General features: G+C 43.7%; 2 protein-coding genes across 5 annotated transcripts in view; both read left to right on the forward strand.

Annotated features, from left to right (window-relative positions):
• The window catches only part of ABAT (4-aminobutyrate aminotransferase), a 712,333-nt gene that overhangs the window by 540,599 nt on the left and 146,787 nt on the right, over positions 1-24,947 (forward strand). The window lies entirely within an intron of this gene.
• LOC147685338 (uncharacterized) lies at positions 10,691-19,835 on the forward strand. Its single transcript, XM_086939623.1, has 2 exons — positions 10,691-12,254; positions 18,305-19,835. Exons 1-2 carry the CDS (start codon positions 11,498-11,500, stop codon positions 18,652-18,654), a joined length of 1,107 nt encoding a protein of 368 aa, XP_086795749.1. The 5' UTR covers positions 10,691-11,497; the 3' UTR covers positions 18,655-19,835.

Here is a 24,947-nt window from a genome sequence, read left to right on the forward strand (position 1 = left end):
CATTCTAATCCACTTATTCCACTACGCTCTAGTCCATTACAATCTAATCCACTCTGACCAATTACACTCTAATACACTGCAGCCCACTCCACTCTAATCCACTCAACTCCACTGTGCTCCAATACACTCCACTCTAATCCACTCCACTCTAATACGCTAAACAGCAGTCACACTGGTGTACAGCATGGCTAAAACACTTGCCACAGACAATAGCTCTCGCATAGGCGAGACCTACTGCATATCTAACATAGAGTTGCTACTGCTAAACCTCCTAATTCTCAGGCGTGGTGCCGGCCACAATTTGCAGTGAGCAAGGGAAGCGAGGGGTGCTCCAGAGGGGGCAGTTTGTCTTGAGAAATATAGAACATGTTGGGTTCAACAGTGAATTTTATAGCCCAAATTCAACATAGATGTGATATAGCAGTTGCTGCTGCTGAAGTTTTAAACCCTACACGGAAGTCGAAAAGATGACAACATTTTGCTAGCTGCCTAAGAATACAAGCTCGTCTGTCTTAAGGACCTAATATACCTAAAAGACATACCATAGGTTGCTGGAATGCGACGGTGAGGACACACCGTGGTCCCTCAGCTGTGAGAAATAGTTCACAGGACAAACAGGGAAAATCCAAAGTAAATGAGCTGTCACTTCACAAATATGTAGGTAAATAGGTGTAAACTGCTCAATGAAGAGTTCTGTTTATGTGTGCGTTTGGTTTACTACTTTTTTGTATTAATTTGCATTCTGTTGCAACTTATGCACAAAGCACCTTTGTCACAGGCTCCATGCTTAACTGCATGGCATTCATGTCTATTAGTGACAAATGGCCACATGTACTAATGATAACAGCCACACACCTTCCAATTTGTTAAATTAGAGAAGGTGCGACCCCTAAAACATTTTTTTGATGCACTAAACCAATTTAAATTTGGATACATTTTTAGAAATAGCTAGAAGGGTTTAGAAATGGTTAATGATTTACTATTTGGAAAAGGCGTGTTCAGGATGTCCCTCCCAAATACCGAATAGCTCCTGTCTATCAATGTGTGTGACTATGATTCTGGTTGCAAACCTTTGATATGATAACAACTCACAAGATGGGATGGTAACTGATTCTCAGAGTGGCAGGGGTGCTCTTTGGTGTTCTTCTCCCATGGCAATGGGGGCGCCTGCTTCACGACTAGTAGGCAGCGGTTCAGGGAAGCACTGCCAACTCTCATTGAAGTTTTTAAAAATGGAAAAATATTTTCGAAGCAGTAACATTTCCTTTTAAAAGCTTGGCCTGCTTTAAAAAAAAAAAAAAAAAAACATTCATAGGGCTGGAGGTCTATTGTCTCCAGCAGACCACCATCCCTATAAATGTAGCCAATCAGACGAAGTCAAATGTGTGAAGTATGTAATGAATATTAATTTGGTAGGTCACTCTGTGTCCTGCTCTGATTCCTTATTTTGCTGACCGATCTATTAATACATAGGTCGGTTTGCAAAAAAAAAAAAAAAAAGTTGCTGGTCACTGAAAGTCGATTCAGATTTTGAAATCCCTTTTTGTGGCTCGTATAATAGTACAACTGGCTTTTACTCCTAGTTTTTTTGTTGATGTTCATGCATAATTTATGCTATCAGTTCTTAGCACATGGCCTTGAGTAGGTACCCACTGAAAATAGGTTTATAATATATTGAATGAGTTGTTTTTTTCAATAAAAACATTTTCCCACCGATTCCTCCACTTCATTGACTCATTAGTAAATTCAATAAACAACATTGACCTGTGGCCGTATTGTACATTGTGGCCTGTGGGCACAACTGTATTACAGAAGATGCTGCAGGGTCTAGTGCATGGGTACTCACAAACTTTCTCTCGGGGGCCAAATTTACAGTGTGGTTTGTGTCCGAGGGCCGCACTGGTGGGGGCGGGGTCAGGGGGGAGGGGGCGGGGCTAGAGCCAGAAAACTGTGACCATGAGGTTGAACACAGGTCCCTGCAGCGGACGCCTTCGTCCACTGAGCCACCAGACTCGACACACACACGCATGCCTCTCTCTCTCTCTCTCACCCACTCTCTGTCACCCTCACTCTGACTGTCTCTCTCTCTCTCTCTCTCTCTCTCTCTTCTCTCTCTCTGTCTCCCTCCCTCCCTCTATCTCCCTTCCCCTGTCTGTCTCCCTCTGTCTGTCTCCCTCCCTCTGTCTGTCTCCCTCCCTCTGTCTCCCTCCTTCCCTCTGTCTCCCTCCCTCTGTCTCCTTCTCTCTGCCACCCTCCTCTCTCTCTCTGTCTCCCTCCCTTTCTCTGTCTCCCTCCCTCTGTTTCCCTCCCTCTCTCTGTCTCCCTCCCTCTGTTTCCCTCCCTCTGTCTGCCCCTCCCTCCCTCTGCCCTTCCCTCAGTCTATCTCCCCCTCCCTCCCTGTCTCCCTCCCTGTCTCCCTCTCCCTGTCTCCCTCTCCCTGTCTCCCTTTGTCTCCTTCCCTCTGTCTGTCTCCGTCTGCCTCCCTCCCTCTGTCACCCTCCTCCCTCTGTCTCCCTCCTCCCTCTCTCTCCCTCCCTCTCCCTGTCTCCCTCCCTCACTGTCTCCTCTGTCTCCCTCTGTCTGCCACCCTCTGTATCCCTCCCTCTGTTTCCCTCCCTCTGTCTCCCCCTCCCTCCCTATGTCTCCCCCTTCCTTTGTCTGTCTCCCCCTTCCTCTGTCTGTCTGTCTCCCTCCCTCTGTCTGTCTCCCTCCCTCTGTCTGCCTCCCTCTCTGTCTCTCTCTCCCTCTGTCTGCCTCTCTCTCCCTCTCTCTCCCCTCTGTCTCCCTCCCCTTCTGTCTCCCTCCCTCTGTTTCCCTCCCTCCCTCTGTCTCTCCCTCCCTCTGTCTCTCCCTCCCTCTGTCTCCCTCCCTATGTCTCCCTCCCTCTGTCTCCCTCTCCCTCTGTCTCCCTCCCTCTGTCTCATTCCCCATTTGTCTCATTCTCCCTCTGTCTCACTCTCCCTCTGTCTCAATCTCCCTCTGTCTCAATCTCCCTCTGTCTCACTCTCCCTCTGTCTCACTCTCCCTCTGTCTCACTCTCCCTCTGTCTCACTCTCCCTCTGTCTCTGTACCGACTGCACGTCTACACCCGAAAACTGATCTCACTAGTCGGCTTTAGTCTGATGTCCTGGAACTACAGGGTCACCCACCATAACGTGTTGTGGTGCACAGGGGTAGTGTGATTCAGCAGGGGAAGACAGTGCTAAGCTTCTGCATATTTCTGCAACACCACTGGTCTGTTGTACAAGTTTGGATCCAAGAAGGTACCAGAGGAACAAATCTGAGTGGGAAAAATCAGAGTGGGCACCAAGCTCCTAAGTATCAATACTCAACCTAAAGTCTGAGTGATCTTGATATTACTCATGGTTTTAAGTGAACAATGATACAACATGAGTGATGCAGAGGACTTCATTAAGCTTGAAGTTCACCAAACCTAAAGATATCTGCATGTGTGTTCAGAAAAAATAACCGGGCGGTTTGCTGTAATGGGATATAGAAATAAAAAATCGGTACCCTAAATACATACCGAAAGTGTTAAGATGAAATACTTTCACTATGAAATATTCTATTTTATAAACACAAAGGCACGGGTTTGTGTTAGGCTTAGGTTTAGCATTGGTTCAAGAAATGTTTTATTGCATTTCATATTACTCTTTTAGAATTGTAGTAACAGAAATCGTTACTGTTGTTCAGGTATGGAAACTTCATTTTCAATATAAATAAATTTACGTTTTTGTCCAGTTAATTAATGTGCACATCTAGCATTTGGGAAATATTAGCTTTCAAAACATCTTAAATTGTGTCAAGTTGAGACAGGAAGCCAGAAGAGCATTGTAAAGCTCACTAATTCAATGTAATTGGTATTTTAAATAGTTGGATTATGAAGAGGAAATGCCAACCTATTGTAAAGCGCTCTGATATCCTTCGGGATCTTGTTCGCGCTATATCAAACTTTACAAATAAAAAAAACAACCTAAAACCCCTGTTTACTTTCTGCTTTTTTACTTCTTGCCTTTGTCAGTCAGCAACAAATATGACGTTATTGATGGGAAAAGGATTCAACAAGCAGGCAACCCTGTGTCTCCCTCCCTCTGTCTGCCTTCCTCTCTCTCGCCCTCCCTCTGTCACCTCACCTGGCGTGCGTGTGTGTGTCAGCCGGGGCTGAGACAAGACAGCTTCCAGGCCTCACCCGAGTACTTCACAGGTCTTTAACCCCTTCAGCGCGGCACGAGTTTTCGCGCTGTGCTGAAGGTTCTAATGAGCCTATCGGCTCATGACGGAACGGTTCCGTCATGAGCACAGCTCAACCGACGCTCATGACGGAACCGTTCCGTCATGAGCATGGAAGGGGTTAAAAGACCACTTACTCGTTAATTAGGCTTTGATATGTTTCACCTCTTGGCGCCCCTGCATCTCCGCTCGGACCTTCCCTGGATTCGCCCGGCCGCATAGAGCGCTGCTGCTGCCGGCAGAGTTTGCGGACACAGGACACTTTAAAAAAAAATAAAAAAAGACACAGGTAGGATGGCTGCAAGGTCCGCGGGCCGCCAAGGAAGGCTTGCCGGGGCGCTGGCGGCCCGCGGGCCGTACTATGAGTACCCCTGGTCTAGTGCATCCCCTTCTGGAATATTGATAGCACTGGTGCACATGTAGCGCCACCGCTATTTTTAGAGAGGGTTTCATCATTTGCATGGGAGAGTGGGCCCATGAAAATGAGGGAATCCCCGCGCCTGTGCCGTATTAGGGGCGCTGGTGCAAAAGCCAACATGCCCTCAGGGGGCACACCGAAAGTGTGCCACAAAAAGGTAGCACGCTTTCAGTGCGCCTCCTAAAGGCAGGCTTCTGGAGGGGAGAAAAGGAGGGCCATGTGGACACACCCAGACATCCCCCTGCAGGTACTGTGAAATCACTTACTGCACCTGCCTACAAGGGGTTCTCTCTCCCCTCTTCAAAGTGCAGAGCGGCATTGTGAGGCCTCGAGGGCAACACAAGTTTGCAGCTGCACTTGGGGCAACGCATTCTATGTTATACAGCGCATTGTCCCAGTTTGCAACCGGCTCACCTTTCAGTTCACCTTTCAATTTGTCTTTCTATGATTTAGGAAAATGTACAGCAGAATTCCTGACTCTGTTCAAGTCATTCGGTTATCACTTTAGTGTGTGCACTATTGTTTTGGATTGACATTTATGAGTGCTGATACCATCCAATAGCATCAAAAAAGTATCTCTATTCATGGTTTAATGTTTGAACATCTCTGAGGAACAAGATGGTGCTATACATAGACATAAGGAACAGAAACAGTGTTAGTCTTGTAGTTAGTTTAGGGACTAAGTCGGGATTATGTACAAGGTAAAAAAGGGGTGTGAAAGGGGGATTAAGAATTGGTGGTGTACAGCCATAAGAGTTTTTTAAATGAATGACAGATGAGATGATCTGTGAAGAGAAGAGACATTAACATAATTTTGAACAGTAAGATGGATGGGGTCAGCCTGACAAGCAGTAGGCCTTTGAGTCCGCTCCCTGCTCTATATAGTGAGAATTTGTTTAGCAAACAACAATGTCTCAACAGGTAATAATAGAGGACAATTTTCTTTCAAGAAAGCGTGCTCATAAAATGTGCAAGAAGGAGGAGTCAGGGAGACATTAATAGTTATGGCAATTCAATGCAAGAACCAGTCTGTATTAAGCAGAGATAACAAGAATAAGAAAGGATTATAGCAAGGCACTCAGTTACATTGAATGTACAAGTAGCCTGTACAGACTTGTGCACATTGGTGCTCGTGAAAAATGAAGTGAATGGCGCAAGTAAAAGTGAAAGTGTACTTTTTGCAACTTTTATGTGCATGCTTTCTTGATAGAAAGTTGTCCTCTATTAATACCTGTTGACATTATTGTTTGCTAAACATATTACCTACGATCTCAGTTGGCTCTAGGGGTATCCTCCTATTGCTTATTTCCATCCTATATATTGGGAAGGCTTGTCTCCTGGTCTTTGTGCTCCTACATTTTGTTGTCTCCTTGACGTTTCCTTTTGAGATTTCAAGCCTGGGGGTGTCTTGATTCTACCTTGGGCTTTGCTCAATGTTGGCATTTAGGTGAGCAATTCTTGTAAGTGGGACTCAAGCAGCTGACAACAGCGGGTGTGATGCCATCTTACCTTTGCATCCACTTGAGTTGCATATGCTGTTGAGCACGCATTTCATAGTGGATTTGGGATGCCATTGATTACGGTGTTGTAATCTTCTACTTTGGAGAGGATGAACGCTTGGACAGTGATCTATATGTCAGATTGTGGAAGGCTTTGTTTCAGCTCCCTGAGCTAGTAAAAGCCTGTTTTATTTGAGATGTGTGCTTGAACACAATGAGAGACTGTTGCTGAGTAAAGTTGCACTGGAAATCTATTCAGTACTGTAAGAGCCATTGCTGATTCTGAGATTGTCTGGTGATGCTGGTGAATATAATGAATTAAAACCTATGATAAGGAGCCTTTAGTATCGCTGGCTTTCTCTAGCTTTCAATTTCCTTCAGATCATGGGCAGCCCACCCACTGGCAGGCTGTTGAGAAAAAAACCGATATAATAAATAATGATGATTCACTGATAGCTAAACATTTCCTATGAGAATTTGCATCAACAAGCAATTCACAGTTGTGCCTTAATTGCCATCAAAACAGTTTTAAGTTAATGGAATTACCATATTCCTATTTCCTTAGTGCTCCCGTTCACCCTAAATATGGCATTCCAGTATTTTTCCTACGTCATCTAGCTGGGCAATTAACCTACAACAGTTCAAAGATGCTCCTGGACCCATTTGTAAAAGAGGGCGCTGTATGTATGTAGAGGTATTTCTAGAGTGTGAACCTAGCCAGAGGGCAACTGAGTACTGAGCCATGATTTTCGATTCAGTATCATTCAGGATGTTCATGGGTGGTGAATGCTATTGTGAGGAGATGTAGTATTCCCTGAAGAGGTGGGCCTTTTACTTCTTCTAAATTGCAGAAGGGTTGGGGAAGTTATGAATTTGTACCAGATCCTAGAAGCGTTGGTGGAGAAGGCTTGCCATCTGTTTTTCTCTTTTTGGGAGTATTTTGTTTCCCATATGGCAGTGTCCCGACTTCTGGTTTTGTGCTGCTCAGCTGGTGTTGTGTAGAAACGAGCCAGTTGTTGCAGCCATTTTCGTGCTAGAGCTTACCTTGAATCTTAATTACACACAGGACCTTTCATGATATGTGTAATGAGTCTCTTTTGAGAAGTGCCTATGAATATTTTGGACTTCTAGCCAATATGTTTTGAGAATTGCGTTTTAAATCATACTAGTTTTTTACTAGTTTATCATACTCGTTTTTTACTTGTTTAATATACTAGTTTATGAAAAGGTACAGATGGAGACCTTTCGCCATCTCCTCTAAAAATAATATTGCTTGGAATCGGCTGTGCTTTCACTTAATTATGGGGTAATATAAAAATATTTCCAAGATGGTTTGCTTCCTCTCCATTCGTACAGTTACACATGTCTTTCATTGTTATTGTGTCGTGTATATATCTAGGCCCCTAATTCAATATTCTCGATTTATGCCCTTGTGAGGTTATAATCAATAATATCCCCGATAAAGGCATAAGAATCAGATCCATATTCAGTAATAGCCCATGCAGTCCAAAGCACAGCACGGCTACTCCCATCGACTCCTAGAAAGCACAACGCGTTCTTTAAACAAACCAAGCCTCCAGCAACCCGGGAAAATCCCCCCTGCTTTTGTTTTGATTTGAACAAGAACTCCTGCAGTCCAGAAAGAACTGTTAGTTCTTAGTGACGTCTTATGTCCAACCTTACGTAAAACCTTCCAGGTATAAAATAAGAACAGTTGCCTTAAGCAAACACACAGTGGTTTGGAGCAGAGTGGCCATCTACTTTCCCGAGAGCCCAGCTGATGCAAGAGCCCACGGAAGCCGCCCCTCCTGTTTGACGCACTGAGAGCGACGCTGTCTTTTTCTCCAGCCGAGAAAATCCAGCTCCGGGGTTTCCAGCCTACTCTTGCTGGTGGCTGGGATATCGAGTCCTGAGGAAAGAGATACCAGACCTCCCACATTCTATTACCAAGGTACGGAGCTGACTAAACCCTTGAGAGAATTCTTGATGTAGATTCTTGGCAAAACTATCTTAAGCAACTTAACTTAAACTGCTACTTATTCATCCCTTCCCATGTTTTAGGCTTAGGTCAGGTACACCGGGGTAGGCTTAGTTAGAAGCACCAGTTGAGTACGTTAGTCAATGTATTTGTGTATGTCTATATTTTATCCATTTTAAAGTATCATATGGCTAAGAAACCATATCAATGCTTTTACAGTATTATTTCATAATACTACTTTTACTGTACGCACTTTACTTTACTTTAAGTATTGCAATTGTGGCAATTCATTTGTCTTGCATGAGGAAGAAGACTACTCAATAAATAACACCTTTTATTGAAAACGCCCGTCTCTCTACTTCTCTGCATTCTGGTGAAACTAAGTATGCACTGCTGACTGAGTGAAATAGCTGCCTATTGTTTTCACACGACTCTAGGGATACTCTTATTCTGAGGGAGCAAAGTTGTCATGTTTATGCGGTTGTCGGAAACTGAATCCCTTCTTGTCTGAGCCAGGGAAGTTCATCCCTCCCTATTCATTCAAGGAAGTTTCCAGTGACCTCTGAGCTCGCTGGCGCAAACCTAAAAACATAGTCAGTAGAGACCTAGATGACCTCAGTCCTACGTCTACTCTGCTGTTTATGTTATTCCAATGCGCAGAGCCTATTGGGAAAATAGGAACTACACTACATGGCGCCCAACGTTTGGTAAGGCGATAATCTAACGCAAGATACTAGAGTAACTCAGTCGTGCTTTTTCACACAGAACCCCTTTTTCCCGTAAAAACTCCAAAAGACGTCTGGAGTGGGTGAAAGGTTAATATCCGCCGGAACTTAGTAGGATGAGAATCCTATGTATTAGTTTTTAGTTTGATCAACGTTGAAGGATACAGTGTTCCAAAATATTGTGCACCTAATCTTTGTTTCCTTGAAACTCGATCTGCAACAAAAAACTTTAAGTCAGTGAAATGTCAGAAAGTGATAAAGAGAGGGAGCAAGCTAGACTAGCAGCTCAACTCATAGCGGACGACACACTTCTGCAAAACACCGACCCGGATGCAATAATCATTCCGGTCAATATAAGAAGAACTATAACTCTTAAACTTATAGAAAATGGACTGACATTACGAGGTGCTACAGTCATATTCATTTTAGAGGCACATGAATATCGGCAGACAGAGGTATTCTATTCATGGATAAATTTTCCAGCAGCACACGCTACGACAAAAGACTTCCACTATTACAAAATAGAGGAACCTCCGGGAGAGTACACTCCTTTCGAGGAGATCGAAATCCCTCTATATTACCAAGAGCACCTGCTCTGGTTTAATGGCGCCCTAAAACATAATAATCACATCACCAGGCTTGGTCCGCTAGGTAGACCAGAAGCAACGGGGCCGGTCCTATGCGACTATGCAACACACCCAGACTACGAAACAATGACAAGCGAAGAACTCCTAGTTAAACTAAAGAGAATTAGTTCGATTGGCAAGGGATGATATAAAGAACCTCCAGAAATTGAAGGAAACAGATATAGCAGACCAACCATTTGAACTTGCCAGAATCATAGAAAAATCATATTAAGAGCTAGGAAGAGATAGTTTGGGTGGGAAACCGGTAAAACCCCAACTAACTGAAAATCCTGAAAAAACATTTATTAAAAATAATTTAAAAACTTCAAAAAAGAGTTGGGATGGTAATAGACAATCCACTCCCAGGGAAAAACATTTCCAGTCCAGAAGAAGGTCTCCTCAGCGGAGATAGAGATCTCTAGGCCGAGAAGACAAGTCTCCCCAAAGGGAGCCCTCTGAAAAAAGATATAACCTTAGAGATAGAGATAAAATTAAAAAACCTGACAGATATCAAGATGTTGATACACGTCCCTCTCGATCCTTCTCACTCCATCTTTCTCGATCTTCCTCACAGAAATCGGAAAGAAGAGGACGGTCAGAACACAGAGAAGAGCACGTCAAGTCCAAAGACAAGGAACCTGCTCATCAAAGTAAAAAATTACAATTTCCCAGAAAGAAGGTAGCAAGTATTAAAATTAAACATGCCGAGAATTCTGAGGACACAACTGAAAAACGGAGAGTGGGCACAGACAATGCTAGACAGCGCGGCAGAAGTGACCATAGCTCGCAAGATCCTGATGAATCTTCTGGAGACAGTGGACACGAATGAGTACATTCAGGTGGAAACTGCAGACACATGAGTTAGTGTGCCCCATAAACTATATGAAATAACATTACGTATAGAGGGAGATAAAACTAGGAAAATAAAAGGTCTCTTTTGGGAAAAACTTTCAAAAGGCTATGACATTCTGTTAGCTGAGAAAGACTGGCCACCAGAGTTTGTCAGGGAGTGCCCTCATGGCGAAGAAATGATAATGCCTGCCTTCTCGAATCATATCCAGATTCATAAAAAAAACACATTGGCAAGAACATGGGCAGTGGCTCAAGCTCCTGCCTTATATAAAAATCATGTAGGATGGGATGAGGATTCTCCTCACCACAAAATCCAATTAAAAAATCAGCCCACTGCACAAAGGCAGTACCCAGTTAAACAAGAAGCTAAAAAGCAAGTCAGAGAGATCTTAGATCAACTTGAATATCAAGGGGTGATCGAAACATGCACCTCACAAATGAACAATCCTTTGTTTCCTGTCTCCAAGCCAGACGAGTCATATCGTCTAGTTTTGGACTACAGACACCTTAACTCCTGTTGTAAATGATTTGCTGTACAAAACTCAGATAGTGCAGCACTAATGAATAACATTGTGCGCAAAAAATATAAAACATTAGATATCTCTAATGGATTCTTCTGTCAAAACATTGCACCTGAAAGCAGGTATTTGACCGCTTTCTCAATAATTGGATCGCAAAAACAATTTTGCCGACTCCCACTGGGATTCAAGAATAGCCTAGGATTATTCTCAGCGAGGGTAACAGAGTTACTACAAATATATGATGATGAGGCATTATCCTATGTCGATGACATCTATCTCACAGATGATGACCTGGAGACTCACTTAAAAAGAGGGAACACCATAATACTTGGGTTTGCGTCAGAGGGTTACAAATTCAACTTTAAAAAGTCACGAATTGCCCATCTAACTGTCCTATTTTTAGGATATGAATTATCAAGTGAAGGCAAAAGCCTAGCAGACAATTTCTTAGAGAAATGTGCTGTCCTCCAAGCACCAAAAACACTGAAGAATTTACAATCAATACTAGGTTACCTGAATTTCGGAAGAACATACATTCTAAATTATGCAGAGAGGGTTAAAGCTCTCTATGAATTAATAAGACCAGATTTCAAATAAACCAATTGGACTCAGAAACACACAGAGATTTTGAGATCATTGCAAACAGACATGTTAGCTAAAACAAAATTACAAACTCGCGAAAACATACGCAATCTTGTAATCCGAGTCATCCCAGGAAGATACGGATTCACATACCTGACCTCTAATGAGGGAGAAACGGTACCTATAGCTTACAAATCACATGTGTACACTGAAGCTGAAATGAAATTCAGCTCTACAGAAAAAATTCTGACTGCGGTTCAAACTGCTGTAGCAAAAGAAAGAGCCCTAGCCCAGGGCAGAAGAATAGCTGTTTTCTCATCAGAACCAGCCCTTGAGGCGTTAACAAGTTCATGTAATATGATTAAAATGGTCTTAGATCCAAAATGGATAGAATGGGAAAATTCCTTTGCTACAGAAGACGTGAAATACTATTTTGACCAAAAACTAAAAAAACTGGATGATCTAGTATATGAACGAGAATATCCTCTGCCAGCTGAAATCCTGCCTCTAGAACAATATACCTGCGTAATCTATATGGACAGATTCGCACAACACTGCGATGTAGAAAAGAAATCCTACGATGCAGCGTGCGCGATTGTTAAAGGTCGCTGGCGCTCTGGTAAATTCAAACCAATGATTACCAAAACGGAATCACTCAGGAAATGTTCAACTCAGCGAGCTGAAATAAGAACTTTAAAGATGGCGCTCGAAAATGCCGATCGCGAATTCCCCACACTAATAGTGTGTGATTCGTATTTCTGCATCAAATCATACAACAGTGACATGCAGACATGGATCAAAAACAGTTACAAAGATGACACAGGTCAGCATAGATGAGAGCAGAGGTACTGCTCACGGCTTAAAGGAATGCACTTTGTTCTGTGGACATCAAAGGTCCTAATGATTTTGATCCATTATATTCCAAAAATAACGATTCATATGCATTTATGTTTTATGCCATTCTTTTTCTTTACTTCTTAATGATAGTTTCTCATTATTTTCAAGTATTGACAATTTTGCAAAATACCTCTGCTCTCATCTATGCTGAATTTTCATACAGTGTTCCTAGACCCGGGGTCTCCAACCGGTCGATCGCGAGCTACCGGTAGCTCGCGGAGACCCCGGGAGTAGCTCGCCTGGCCCTTGCTCTGATTGGAGATCTGTGGATGGGGCGGGCCGGGCGAAGCGGATGACCCGATGACGCTCCTCCGATGACGCTCCTCTCCGGGAGCTGCAGACTCCTCTCGTGAGAGTCTGACGTCATCGCCAATAGAAAACGCGCGCTGCCATCGCACTCTCTGCCACTGTGCTACGGGTGCCAGCGCGGAGCTGTAGACGAGAGTGACTTCCACCGCCAGAAGCCGCCACTGCTGCAGGTAAGCTCGCTCTTTTCGTGCCTCTTCCCCCCCTCCTCACATCTGGCGCCCCTCTGACCCCCGCCCGCTGAACACGCTCCGGCTGCTCTCCTGCCTCGCTCCCTCTCTTCCCAGCAGATAGACCCCCTCCCTCTGACCCCCGCTCGGGCTGCTACCCTGCCTCGCCAGACCCCCTCCCGCTGACCCCCGCTCGGGCTGCTCTCCTGCCTCGCCAGACTCCCTCCCCCTGACCCCCGCTCAGGTCTCCTGCCTCGCCAGACCCCCTCCCGCTGACCCCCGCTCAGGTCTCCTGCCTCGCCAGACCCCCTCCCCCTGACCCCCGCTCAGGTCTCCTGCCTCGCCAGACCCCCTCCCCCTGACCCCCGCTCAGGTCTCCTGCCTCGCCAGACCCCCTCCCCCTGACCCCCGCTCAGGTCTCCTGCCTCGCCAGACCCCCTCCCTCTGACCCCCTCCGCACCTCTGGGCTGAAGAGCATGTCGTAGGTGGGACACCACAAGATATTGAGGCAAGCAGTATGTATGGTGAACAGAGCTAACAAGCCATTTTCCCTAGCCCAGCAGTAACGTGAGTCCTAGCCACCTCCTGCGCAGATTTGTATACCTTCTTGTGCACAAGAACATTTGACTTGTGGTTGCAACAGTTTGTAACTTTAGATTTATTAGATCTAGCCTGGCGCAATCTCAGCAGCTATAAATGGCCCAAATTCTGAAGAGCCTTAATCCAGCCTTTGCCTGACATGAGGCTCCTGTTCCACATTGGGGGTGCAGGATCCTGGACACTTTGTGTCCAGTCACAGAGACGAGTAGAGGAGTCCCCTGAAGCCCGGCCAAGGGAGTGGGCTCTTGGTGCACATGGTCGCTGTGGTTCATTTCTTCTAGCCCAGAGGCACGCAAAGATTGCCTGCTGTCTTAGTGGCTTCAACAGGCTTTTGCTGGCTGGACTTTAGAGTTGATTTTGCCTAGAATGCATCACTCCTGTTTGTAGATACTAACAGTGGGCCGTAAGGATAAGCGTTGACTCTCAGACTCATTAGTAGTGCTATAAAGGTGTCCTTTCATTTTAGAAACTATTTATTGGCACTTGAATGTATTCGAAATGGATTTTTTTCCAACAGAGGCACTGTGCCAGGTGCTTCGGAGTGCGAGCAAGTGAACACACTTAGGAAGTGCAGGTAATGGGCGAAGCTAGGTAAAAGACGGATGTCGTCACAGAGTGGGGAAGCACTTTTCAAAAGTACGTGCTAAAACCAGGGCCACTGGAATTATGTGGCAGGGGTGACCAAATTATGCAGCATGGTGGACTGAATTATGTGTCAAGAAAAGGCAAATTATGTGGCATAATGCGGCACATTTTGTGAAAGTATTACTTATTATTTTGTAATTTTTACACGTGTTAACATTGTCGGGGCAAAGGCTTCACCTCATTAGAACCAGTTTGAGCACCCAAATACAGCAGTAAGCACCATAAAGGTAACCAGTTAAGCTTTGCAATGGCCCTGCAATGCACAGAAACACCTCAGTGCGTTTTTAGTAACTTTTGATCCATATTACCTGCGACCATCATTTTGTTAAAAATCACCTAATTCCAGTGGCCCTAGCTAAAGGAAGGATTTTCAGTGGGAGAGTCAGCAGTGTGCAGCCAAACGTATTCAGACAACATGAATAGTTAACCGCGGATAATTGCCTGGGGGTATTTTCCTCGAGAGGAGAGTCCATATTTCAAGGTTATAGGTAGAGAGATGTACAGCATTTATAAGCCACAAGCAAAGTCTTGCGCTGATCAACATTTTTGGTTTACGTTTAGTCTGAGGGGTTTCCTGTGTTTCCTCATGTACACCATGGAGTTGTTACTCCTCCTGCAAAGTGGCAATATTTCTTTGTGAGTGGTCTTTGGAACTAGAAATAGACGAGCTGTTTTCCTGCGAGTTAACTTTTAAACAACTTTCTTCACGAAGTCGAAACTGGAAATATTTTGGGGGTTTATTTTTCTTCAGACAACTTAAAAGGCTAAATAAATTTAAATGTGAAAATCCACATGCAGAAAGAGAGAGAGAGAGAGAGGGAAACGGAGAGTGGGAAGAAGTAAGAAATGGAAAGGGCGGGAGCAAAGGGGAGTGCAAAGAGTCACAATGAGAGGAGAGTGACAGGGATGGAGATGAGAGAGAAGTCCACAGAGGAGAAAGCGACAGATGGGAGGGGAACGAGTGGCAATGAGAGGGTGTGACAGAGATGCAGATGAGAGAGGGTGGCGGAGATGGTGAAGGGTGTAAGACACAAAGACACTGAAACACAGAAATGAGTGGGATGCAGAGAAAGGAAGGTGGTCATTTTTTAACAGAAGTAGACACTCGACTTGCTGGGACAAGCACTCAGTATTTCCTCATCCAGCCCAGTGAGTCTCGTGGAAGCTCCCAGAAAGGGGAAGGTGTGACCAGGGGGGTGCTTGTGAGGTGGCACAGGGCGCAGTATGTCTGGCTTCGGGTTTTGTGTTTGTCACTATGTGAGCAAATCGAGTATTTAAACGTCTGCTTGCAACTGCAGAAGCCTCTGTGTACTTTTTTGAGTACAGGTCTTTAAGCCTAAACAAATGTTCTTGAATCTTGCTTTGTGTGTACTTGATAGTGTTTAAGTGTGTTTGTACTTATGTTGGGGTGAAGTTGATGGATATAAAGATGTTGTTACAGATCCTGTTATAACACTTTTGCAAGTGCTTTATCAATCTTCCTGCTTCCTCAAATTTGCTTGAAACTCTTTTTTTTTGCCTCAGTGCAATACCACAATCACTTACGCCTCATCACTTTCAAATGTCACCAGCCGCCCCTGATTACAGCATTATTAAAACTGTCCATGTGGTATTCTTGCCTTTTGTGGATTGAATGTGGACTTCATCAACATTTTTACTCTTGCTACAGAATCAACAGCCAATGATGGGTCAAGAGCCAGGTCCCTCCAAAAGGCCGAAGACTTACCACTTCCATCAAGAGTGGGAGAACGAATTTTTATTTACACAAATCAAAGACAACTGTGTGTGTTTAATCTGTGGAGCAAAAGTTGCAGTGGGAAAAAGGGCAATGTTGAGAGGCATTTTACAACAAAGCACATGAGTTTTGAGAGGAAGTTCCCTAAGGGAAGCAGCCTGAGGTCACAAAAAGTAAATGAACTGAAATCTGCATTGCAGACACAGCAATCTTTTTTCACAAAGCCAACGAAGAAAGCCACTGCAGCAACTGAAGCATCCTTGGTAGTTACTCATCACTTGATCAAGCACAAAGCAACATTTTCAGATGGAGCAATTATGAAGGAAGCAATGCTTCTAATGGCCCACTCTTTATTCAAAGACTTTAAATTTAGCCCTGAAGTTATGTCTGGCATTTCAGATGTGCAGTTGGGGGCAAACACTATGGTACGAAGGGTATCTGCATTATCGGGCAACGTGACAGAGCAGTTGGAGCGGGATTTAAAGACATGTAAATATTTTTCTCTGCAATGTGATGAATCTGTTGATGCAAGCGATATTGCACAGTTGGCTATCTTTGTTAGAATGGTTTTTGAAGATTTCACGTATAAAGAAGAATTTTTAACTCTGTTGCCTCTGAAAACCACAACCAGAGGGTCTGACATCCACAATGAGGTGAAAAAGTATTTTGCGAAACAAAATGTTCCATTGAAAAAGTTAGTGGCGATAACAACTGATGGTGCACCCGCAATGATAGGGCGTCATTCTGGCTTCATTGCCAATTGTAAAGCAGATCCAGATTTCCCTCCGTTATTAAACTACCATTGCATTATACATCAACAGGCAATATGTGCAAAGGTAATGGGGTTTGATCATGTGATGACTCCTGTTGTTAAAATTATTAATTCAATTCGTGCAAAGGCCAAGCAGCACCGAACCTTCAAATTGTTCCTTGAAGAACTTTCAGCTGAGTATGGTGACCTTTTACTGCACACTCAGATCCGATGGCTTAGCAGAGGAAGAATACTGCGAAGATTCCTTTCCCTATTGCCAGAAGTCAAAGCTTTCATGGAGTCTAGAAATGAAGATACCACACAGCTGTCAAACACTGAATGGTTGCTCGATTTAGCTTTTTTGACAGATGTCACAGAGAAATTAAATTTATTGAACTACGAGTTGCAAGGCAAAAACAAGACAATAGCCAACATGATTAGTTCTGTGAAAACATTCAAAACAAAACTTAATCTTTTCATACAGCATGTACAGAAAAGAAAGTTTCAGCACTTTCCCTCAGTGCTCCAAATCCTGTCAGAAAACAACATTGAGGCTGGGATCCTTGACATACAAAAATACAGTAACCTCCTCGTGAGGCTTAATCAAGAGTTCAGTGACCGGTTTAGTGATTTTGAGCAACTGGAGCCCTGTGTGATGTTCACTTCAAACCCCTTCATGGAAGTGGATCTTAGTGACATTTCAGAGAAAATTAGTGTTCTTCTGAACCTTGACTCTGACACCATGGAAATGGAGATGGTCTCACTTCAAAATGACATTGAATTGAAATCAAGGCAATCTGACATACATTTCTGGAGTCTTGTGGATGCAGAAAAGTTTAAGAACATCCACACAGCTGCATTGAAACTTTTTTCCCTGTTTGGCTCTACCTATCTTTGTGAATCTGCATTTTCCGATATGAACTTCATAAAATCTAAGTTTCGCACACGTCTGACTGACGAACATTTAAATGACTCCATAAGAGTTGCCCTCTCAAACTACACCCCAGATTACAAGGCATTACTGGACACCATGCAGTGTCAAGTCTCTCACTGAAATTATTTGTATGTAGTCGTAATCAATACTTGTTCAGTCGCACTCCCTGGGGAAATGACAAATCTGTTTATTTATTAAAACCAAGATTAAAGTCGCTGCAGAGAAGAATCTTCAGCCTCCTGCAAAGCTTTTTTAGTATTTGAACAAGAACAATGCAATGTGTACTGCAGGCCTGTATTACAAACAATAAAACTTAGCTGGAGAGAAGAATCTTGAGCACGTTTCCAAATGATTATTTGCAGCATAAAAACGAATCAGTTCCACATTGAAGTTAAGATCGCTTTCCATGTATGTTTGTTAATTGAGCCGCATTACAATGATTATTTCAATGACCACTATTACTGGAAGGTCTTAATTTTGGACCTTAATTTTGGACCTGGTAATTGAAATGACTTGAAGCGTCACAAATCCAAAGTCATTCCTTTTGGTGTTCTAGGCCTGTCTTGGGTATTTTGTTCAAACCACAGTATTAAAGGCAATGAAACGAGGCGTGGGGGGGTCTCGCGGAAAAATGCACAAGTTGATTCGGGTTCGGTAGCTCACGACTATGTTCACTGGTCAGAAGTAGCTCTCACTACACAAAAGGTTGGAGACCCCTGTCCTAGACAAAACACTAAACAAAGGAGTCGCACAAACAAGAGAAACTTGTTAATATTGTATATAATAAGGAGTGTGCAACTGGTGAACAATTAAGATTGATTCAAAGATGACACAGGTGCCACAATAAAGCATAAAACGCTTTGGGAACAAGTAGTTCTTTTAAAGAAAGAACTACAAAAGACTCACGTGATACACGCACGGAGTCATCGACGTGATGGCGTTCACGTTGCAGGGAATTCATTGGCTAACACAGCCACAGCGGAAGCGGTTCAACCGGCTCCCGTAGCCATGGAAAAACGTTCAGAAAAACAAATAGATGGAGAAACCATGTTGGCAGTAAAAGCCACATTAAAAGGCGATTATGCAGCATTACCTCTCAACTATCCACTCAGTAAAGCATACATAATTGATGCAAACTCCGTTCTGTTCCGTTTGCTCGAATCCCTGGAGTGGGGGATAGAGTAATTCCAAACACGAAGCGGAGAATCTTCTTACTCCAAGAAGCACATATGGGGTTGGGTCTGAGGCACCAAGAGATCCTGAAATCTCGGATGGAACCACAATCGGAATACTGGTGGCCGGGAATGAGCGTAGATATCTATTATTTTGCAAAACATTGCAAGGACTGCAACAGAGATCGCAGTTGTGAACCTGACCAGCCTGTAGCCCAGATACCACTATTAGATAGCATGAGGCTATCTATAGCGCAGAAATCGAGTCGTAGAAATGTGTCTCATAATAAATAAAAGACTTAAAACACTTAAAAATGTGGCCCCAGCACTCGGCTGACGCCAGAACTGTTATAAAAGATTTGCGAGTCTTTATCGGCACATACGCAATTGGCATGCTACATTCTGATCAGGGTCCTGCGTTTAGCTCTCGAGCTTACAAAGAGGCCATGAACAGCATGGGCATCGCATTGCGGTACTCTTCTCCCTTCCATCCTGAGGGAAATGCGGTTGTGGAAAGAAAAAAACGGGACATAAAGCAATCTATAACGGCGAGGGTATTAGGTTCGGGTGATGGGTGGGTCAAACATTTAACAAGTGTCCAACGTAGTCTTAATAATCTGCCAAGAAATTCTCTAAAAGGTCTCACTCCATACGAACTATTGTTCGGAACTAGAATGCTTATTCAGGATCTTGATAGTCATACTTCAGTGGTAGAAGAAAAATCCTTTGATATCAAAGATCGTTTGGCTGTTTTACAGGATTTAAATGAAACAATAAAAAACCAGACTAACATAAAGTTGAAACAACAGCCGAAAGACACTGAAGAAAAACCACCTGTCCCAGCAAAACCTGTCTGGATTCCAAAGATTGGGGATCTGGTCAGAGAAAAGATCGCGGTAAAGAAGGAATTTGGGCCTTCTTACAGAAAAGCAGAACCTGTCTTAGCTATCAGCGGAACAAGATCAGTTGTACTACCGCCCCTTGCTGGTAAAAGGGAGAACAGAGTTGTTTCCATCGACCTGGTAAAACCACAATCATGTGGCCAATAATAAGTAGTAGGCCAAGTGGACTCCCAAGAAATAACAGAATACCTAAATTCGCTACAATCCAACAGGCTCATACTGAGAGACTAATCACATTTGATAAAACTGCAGTGAGTAACAAAGGACTATGCAATAATGCCATGGAACTAGCGCAGGGGTCTCCAACCTTTTGTGTAGTGAGAGCTACTTCTGACCAGTGAACATAGTCGTGAGCTACCGAACCCGAATCAACTTGTGCATTTTTCCGCGAGACCCCCCCACGCCTCGTTTCATTGCCTTTAATACTGTGGTTTGAACAAAATACCCAAGACAGGCCTAGAACACCAAAAGGAATGACTTTGGATTTGTGACGCTTCAAGTCATTTCAATTACCAGGTCCAAAATTAAGGTCCAAAATTAAGACCTTCCAGTAATAGTGGTCATTGAAATAATCATTGTAATGCGGCTCAATTAACAAACATACATGGAAAGCGATCTTAACTTCAATGTGGAACTGATTCGTTTTTATGCTGCAAATAATCATTTGGAAACGTGCTCAAGATTCTTCTCTCCAGCTAAGTTTTATTGTTTGTAATACAGGCCTGCAGTACACATTGCATTGTTCTTGTTCAAATACTAAAAAAGCTTTGCAGGAGGCTGAAGATTCTTCTCTGCAGCGACTTTAATCTTGGTTTTAATAAATAAACAGATTTGTCATTTCCCCAGGGAGTGCGACTGAACAAGTATTGATTACGACTACATACAAATAATTTCAGTGAGAGACTTGACACTGCATGGTGTCCAGTAATGCCTTGTAATCTGGGGTGTAGTTTGAGAGGGCAACTCTTATGGAGTCATTTAAATGTTCGTCAGTCAGACGTGTGCGAAACTTAGATTTTATGAAGTTCATATCGGAAAATGCAGATTCACAAAGATAGGTAGAGCCAAACAGGGAAAAAAGTTTCAATGCAGCTGTGTGGATGTTCTTAAACTTTTCTGCATCCACAAGACTCCAGAAATGTATGTCAGATTGCCTTGATTTCAATTCAATGTCATTTTGAAGTGAGACCATCTCCATTTCCATGGTGTCAGAGTCAAGGTTCAGAAGAACACTAATTTTCTCTGAAATGTCACTAAGATCCACTTCCATGAAGGGGTTTGAAGTGAACATCACACAGGGCTCCAGTTGCTCAAAATCACTAAACCGGTCACTGAACTCTTGATTAAGCCTCACGAGGAGGTTACTGTATTTTTGTATGTCAAGGATCCCAGCCTCAATGTTGTTTTCTGACAGGATTTGGAGCACTGAGGGAAAGTGCTGAAACTTTCTTTTCTGTACATGCTGTATGAAAAGATTAAGTTTTGTTTTGAATGTTTTCACAGAACTAATCATGTTGGCTATTGTCTTGTTTTTGCCTTGCAACTCGTAGTTCAATAAATTTAATTTCTCTGTGACATCTGTCAAAAAAGCTAAATCGAGCAACCATTCAGTGTTTGACAGCTGTGTGGTATCTTCATTTCTAGACTCCATGAAAGCTTTGACTTCTGGCAATAGGGAAAGGAATCTTCGCAGTATTCTTCCTCTGCTAAGCCATCGGATCTGAGTGTGCAGTAAAAGGTCACCATACTCAGCTGAAAGTTCTTCAAGGAACAATTTGAAGGTTCGGTGCTGCTTGGCCTTTGCACGAATTGAATTAATAATTTTAACAACAGGAGTCATCACATGATCAAACCCCATTACCTTTGCACATATTGCCTGTTGATGTATAATGCAATGGTAGTTTAATAACGGAGGGAAATCTGGATCTGCTTTACAATTGGCAATGAAGCCAGAATGACGCCCTATCATTGCGGGTGCACCATCAGTTGTTATCGCCACTAACTTTTTCAATGGAACATTTTGTTTCGCAAAATACTTTTTCACCTCATTGTGGATGTCAGACCCTCTGGTTGTGGTTTTCAGAGGCAACAGAGTTAAAAATTCTTCTTTATACGTGAAATCTTCAAAAACCATTCTAACAAAGATAGCCAACTGTGCAATATCGCTTGCATCAACAGATTCATCACATTGCAGAGAAAAATATTTACATGTCTTTAAATCCCGCTCCAACTGCTCTGTCACGTTGCCCGATAATGCAGATACCCTTCGTACCATAGTGTTTGCCCCCAACTGCACATCTGAAATGCCAGACATAACTTCAGGGCTAAATTTAAAGTCTTTGAATAAAGAGTGGGCCATTAGAAGCATTGCTTCCTTCATAATTGCTCCATCTGAAAATGTTGCTTTGTGCTTGATCAAGTGATGAGTAACTACCAAGGATGCTTCAGTTGCTGCAGTGGCTTTCTTCGTTGGCTTTGTGAAAAAAGATTGCTGTGTCTGCAATGCAGATTTCAGTTCATTTACTTTTTGTGACCTCAGGCTGCTTCCCTTAGGGAACTTCCTCTCAAAACTCATGTGCTTTGTTGTAAAATGCCTCTCAACATTGCCCTTTTTCCCCACTGCAACTTTTGCTCCACAGATTAAACACACACAGTTGTCTTTGATTTGTGTAAATAAAAATTCGTTCTCCCACTCTTGATGGAAGTGGTAAGTCTTCGGCCTTTTGGAGGGACCTGGCTCTTGACCCATCATTGGCTGTTGATTCTGTAGCAAGAGTAAAAATGTTGATGAAGTCCACATTCAATCCACAAAAGGCAAGAATACCACATGGACAGTTTTAATAATGCTGTAATCAGGGGCGGCTGGTGACATTTGAAAGTGATGAGGCGTAAGTGATTGTGGTATTGCACTGAGGCAAAAAAAAAGAGTTTCAAGCAAATTTGAGGAAGCAGGAAGATTGATAAAGCACTTGCAAAAGTGTTATAACAGGATCTGTAACAACATCTTTATATCCATCAACTTCACCCCAACATAAGTACAAACACACTTAAACACTATCAAGTACACACAAAGCAAGATTCAAGAACATTTGTTTAGGCTTAAAGACCTGTACTCAAAAAAGTACACAGAGGCTTCTGCAGTTGCAAGCAGACGTTTAAATACTCGATTTGCTCACATAGTGACAAACACAAAACCCGAAGCCAGACATACTGCGCCCTGTGCCACCTCACAAGCACCCCCCTGGTCACACCTTCCCCTTTCTGGGAGCTTCCACGAGACTCACTGGGCTGGATGAGGAAATACTGAGTGCTTGTCCCAGCAAGTCGAGTGTCTACTTCTGTTAAAAAATGACCACCTTCCTTTCTCTGCATCCCACTCATTTCTGTGTTTCAGTGTCTTTGTGTCTTACACCCTTCACCATCTCCGCCACCCTCTCTCATCTGCATCTCTGTCACACCCTCTCATTGCCACTCGTTCCCCTCCCATCTGTCGCTTTCTCCTCTGTGGACTTCTCTCTCATCTCCATCCCTGTCACTCTCCTCTCATTGTGACTCTTTGCACTCCCCTTTGCTCCCGCCCTTTCCATTTCTTACTTCTTCCCACTCTCCGTTTCCCTCTCTCTCTCTCTCTCTTTCTGCATGTGGATTTTCACATTTAAATTTATTTAGCCTTTTAAGTTGTCTGAAGAAAAATAAACCCCCAAAATATTTCCAGTTTCGACTTCGTGAAGAAAGTTGTTTAAAAGTTAACTCGCAGGAAAACAGCTCGTCTATTTCTAGTTCCAAAGACCACTCACAAAGAAATATTGCCACTTTGCAGGAGGAGTAACAACTCCATGGTGTACATGAGGAAACACAGGAAACCCCTCAGACTAAACGTAAACCAAAAATGTTGATCAGCGCAAGACTTTGCTTGTGGCTTATAAATGCTGTACATCTCTCTACCTATAACCTTGAAATATGGACTCTCCTCTCGAGGAAAATACCCCCAGGCAATTATCCGCGGTTAACTATTCATGTTGTCTGAATACGTTTGGCTGCACACTGCTGACTCTCCCACTGAAAATCCTTCCTTTAGCTAGGGCCACTGGAATTAGGTGATTTTTAACAAAATGATGGTCGCAGGTAATATGGATCAAAAGTTACTAAAAACGCACTGAGGTGTTTCTGTGCATTGCAGGGCCATTGCAAAGCTTAACTGGTTACCTTTATGGTGCTTACTGCTGTATTTGGGTGCTCAAACTGGTTCTAATGAGGTGAAGCCTTTGCCCCGACAATGTTAACACGTGTAAAAATTACAAAATAATAAGTAATACTTTCACAAAATGTGCCGCATTATGCCACATAATTTGCCTTTTCTTGACACATAATTCAGTCCACCATGCTGCATAATTTGGTCACCCCTGCCACATAATTCCAGTGGCCCTGGTTTTAGCACGTACTTTTGAAAAGTGCTTCCCCACTCTGTGACGACATCCGTCTTTTACCTAGCTTCGCCCATTACCTGCACTTCCTAAGTGTGTTCACTTGCTCGCACTCCGAAGCACCTGGCACAGTGCCTCTGTTGGAAAAAAATCCATTTCGAATACATTCAAGTGCCAATAAATAGTTTCTAAAATGAAAGGACACCTTTATAGCACTACTAATGAGTCTGAGAGTCAACGCTTATCCTTACGGCCCACTGTTAGTATCTACAAACAGGAGTGATGCATTCTAGGCAAAATCAACTCTAAAGTCCAGCCAGCAAAAGCCTGTTGAAGCCACTAAGACAGCAGGCAATCTTTGCGTGCCTCTGGGCTAGAAGAAATGAACCACAGCGACCATGTGCACCAAGAGCCCACTCCCTTGGCCGGGCTTCAGGGGACTCCTCTACTCGTCTCTGTGACTGGACACAAAGTGTCCAGGATCCTGCACCCCCAATGTGGAACAGGAGCCTCATGTCAGGCAAAGGCTGGATTAAGGCTCTTCAGAATTTGGGCCATTTATAGCTGCTGAGATTGCGCCAGGCTAGATCTAATAAATCTAAAGTTACAAACTGTTGCAACCACAAGTCAAATGTTCTTGTGCACAAGAAGGTATACAAATCTGCGCAGGAGGTGGCTAGGACTCACGTTACTGCTGGGCTAGGGAAAATGGCTTGTTAGCTCTGTTCACCATACATACTGCTTGCCTCAATATCTTGTGGTGTCCCACCTACGACATGCTCTTCAGCCCAGAGGTGCGGAGGGGGTCAGAGGGAGGGGGTCTGGCGAGGCAGGAGACCTGAGCGGGGGTCAGGGGGAGGGGGTCTGGCGAGGCAGGAGACCTGAGCGGGGGTCAGGGGGAGGGGGTCTGGCGAGGCAGGAGACCTGAGCGGGGGTCAGGGGGAGGGGGTCTGGCGAGGCAGGAGACCTGAGCGGGGGTC

This window comes from Lissotriton vulgaris, chromosome 10 (assembly GCF_964263255.1).
Source record: "Lissotriton vulgaris chromosome 10, aLisVul1.2, whole genome shotgun sequence".
NCBI lineage: Eukaryota > Metazoa > Chordata > Amphibia > Caudata > Salamandridae > Lissotriton > Lissotriton vulgaris.

Coding starts and splice junctions, on each gene's coding strand:
- LOC147685338 (XM_086939623.1), top strand. CDS start 11,498: ATGTTAGCTAAAACAAAATTACAAACTCGCGAAAACATACGCAATCTT. Junction 12,255..18,304: donor CAGTTACAAAGATGACACAG/GTCAGCATAGAT, acceptor AAGATGACACAG/GTGCCACAATAAAGCATAAA.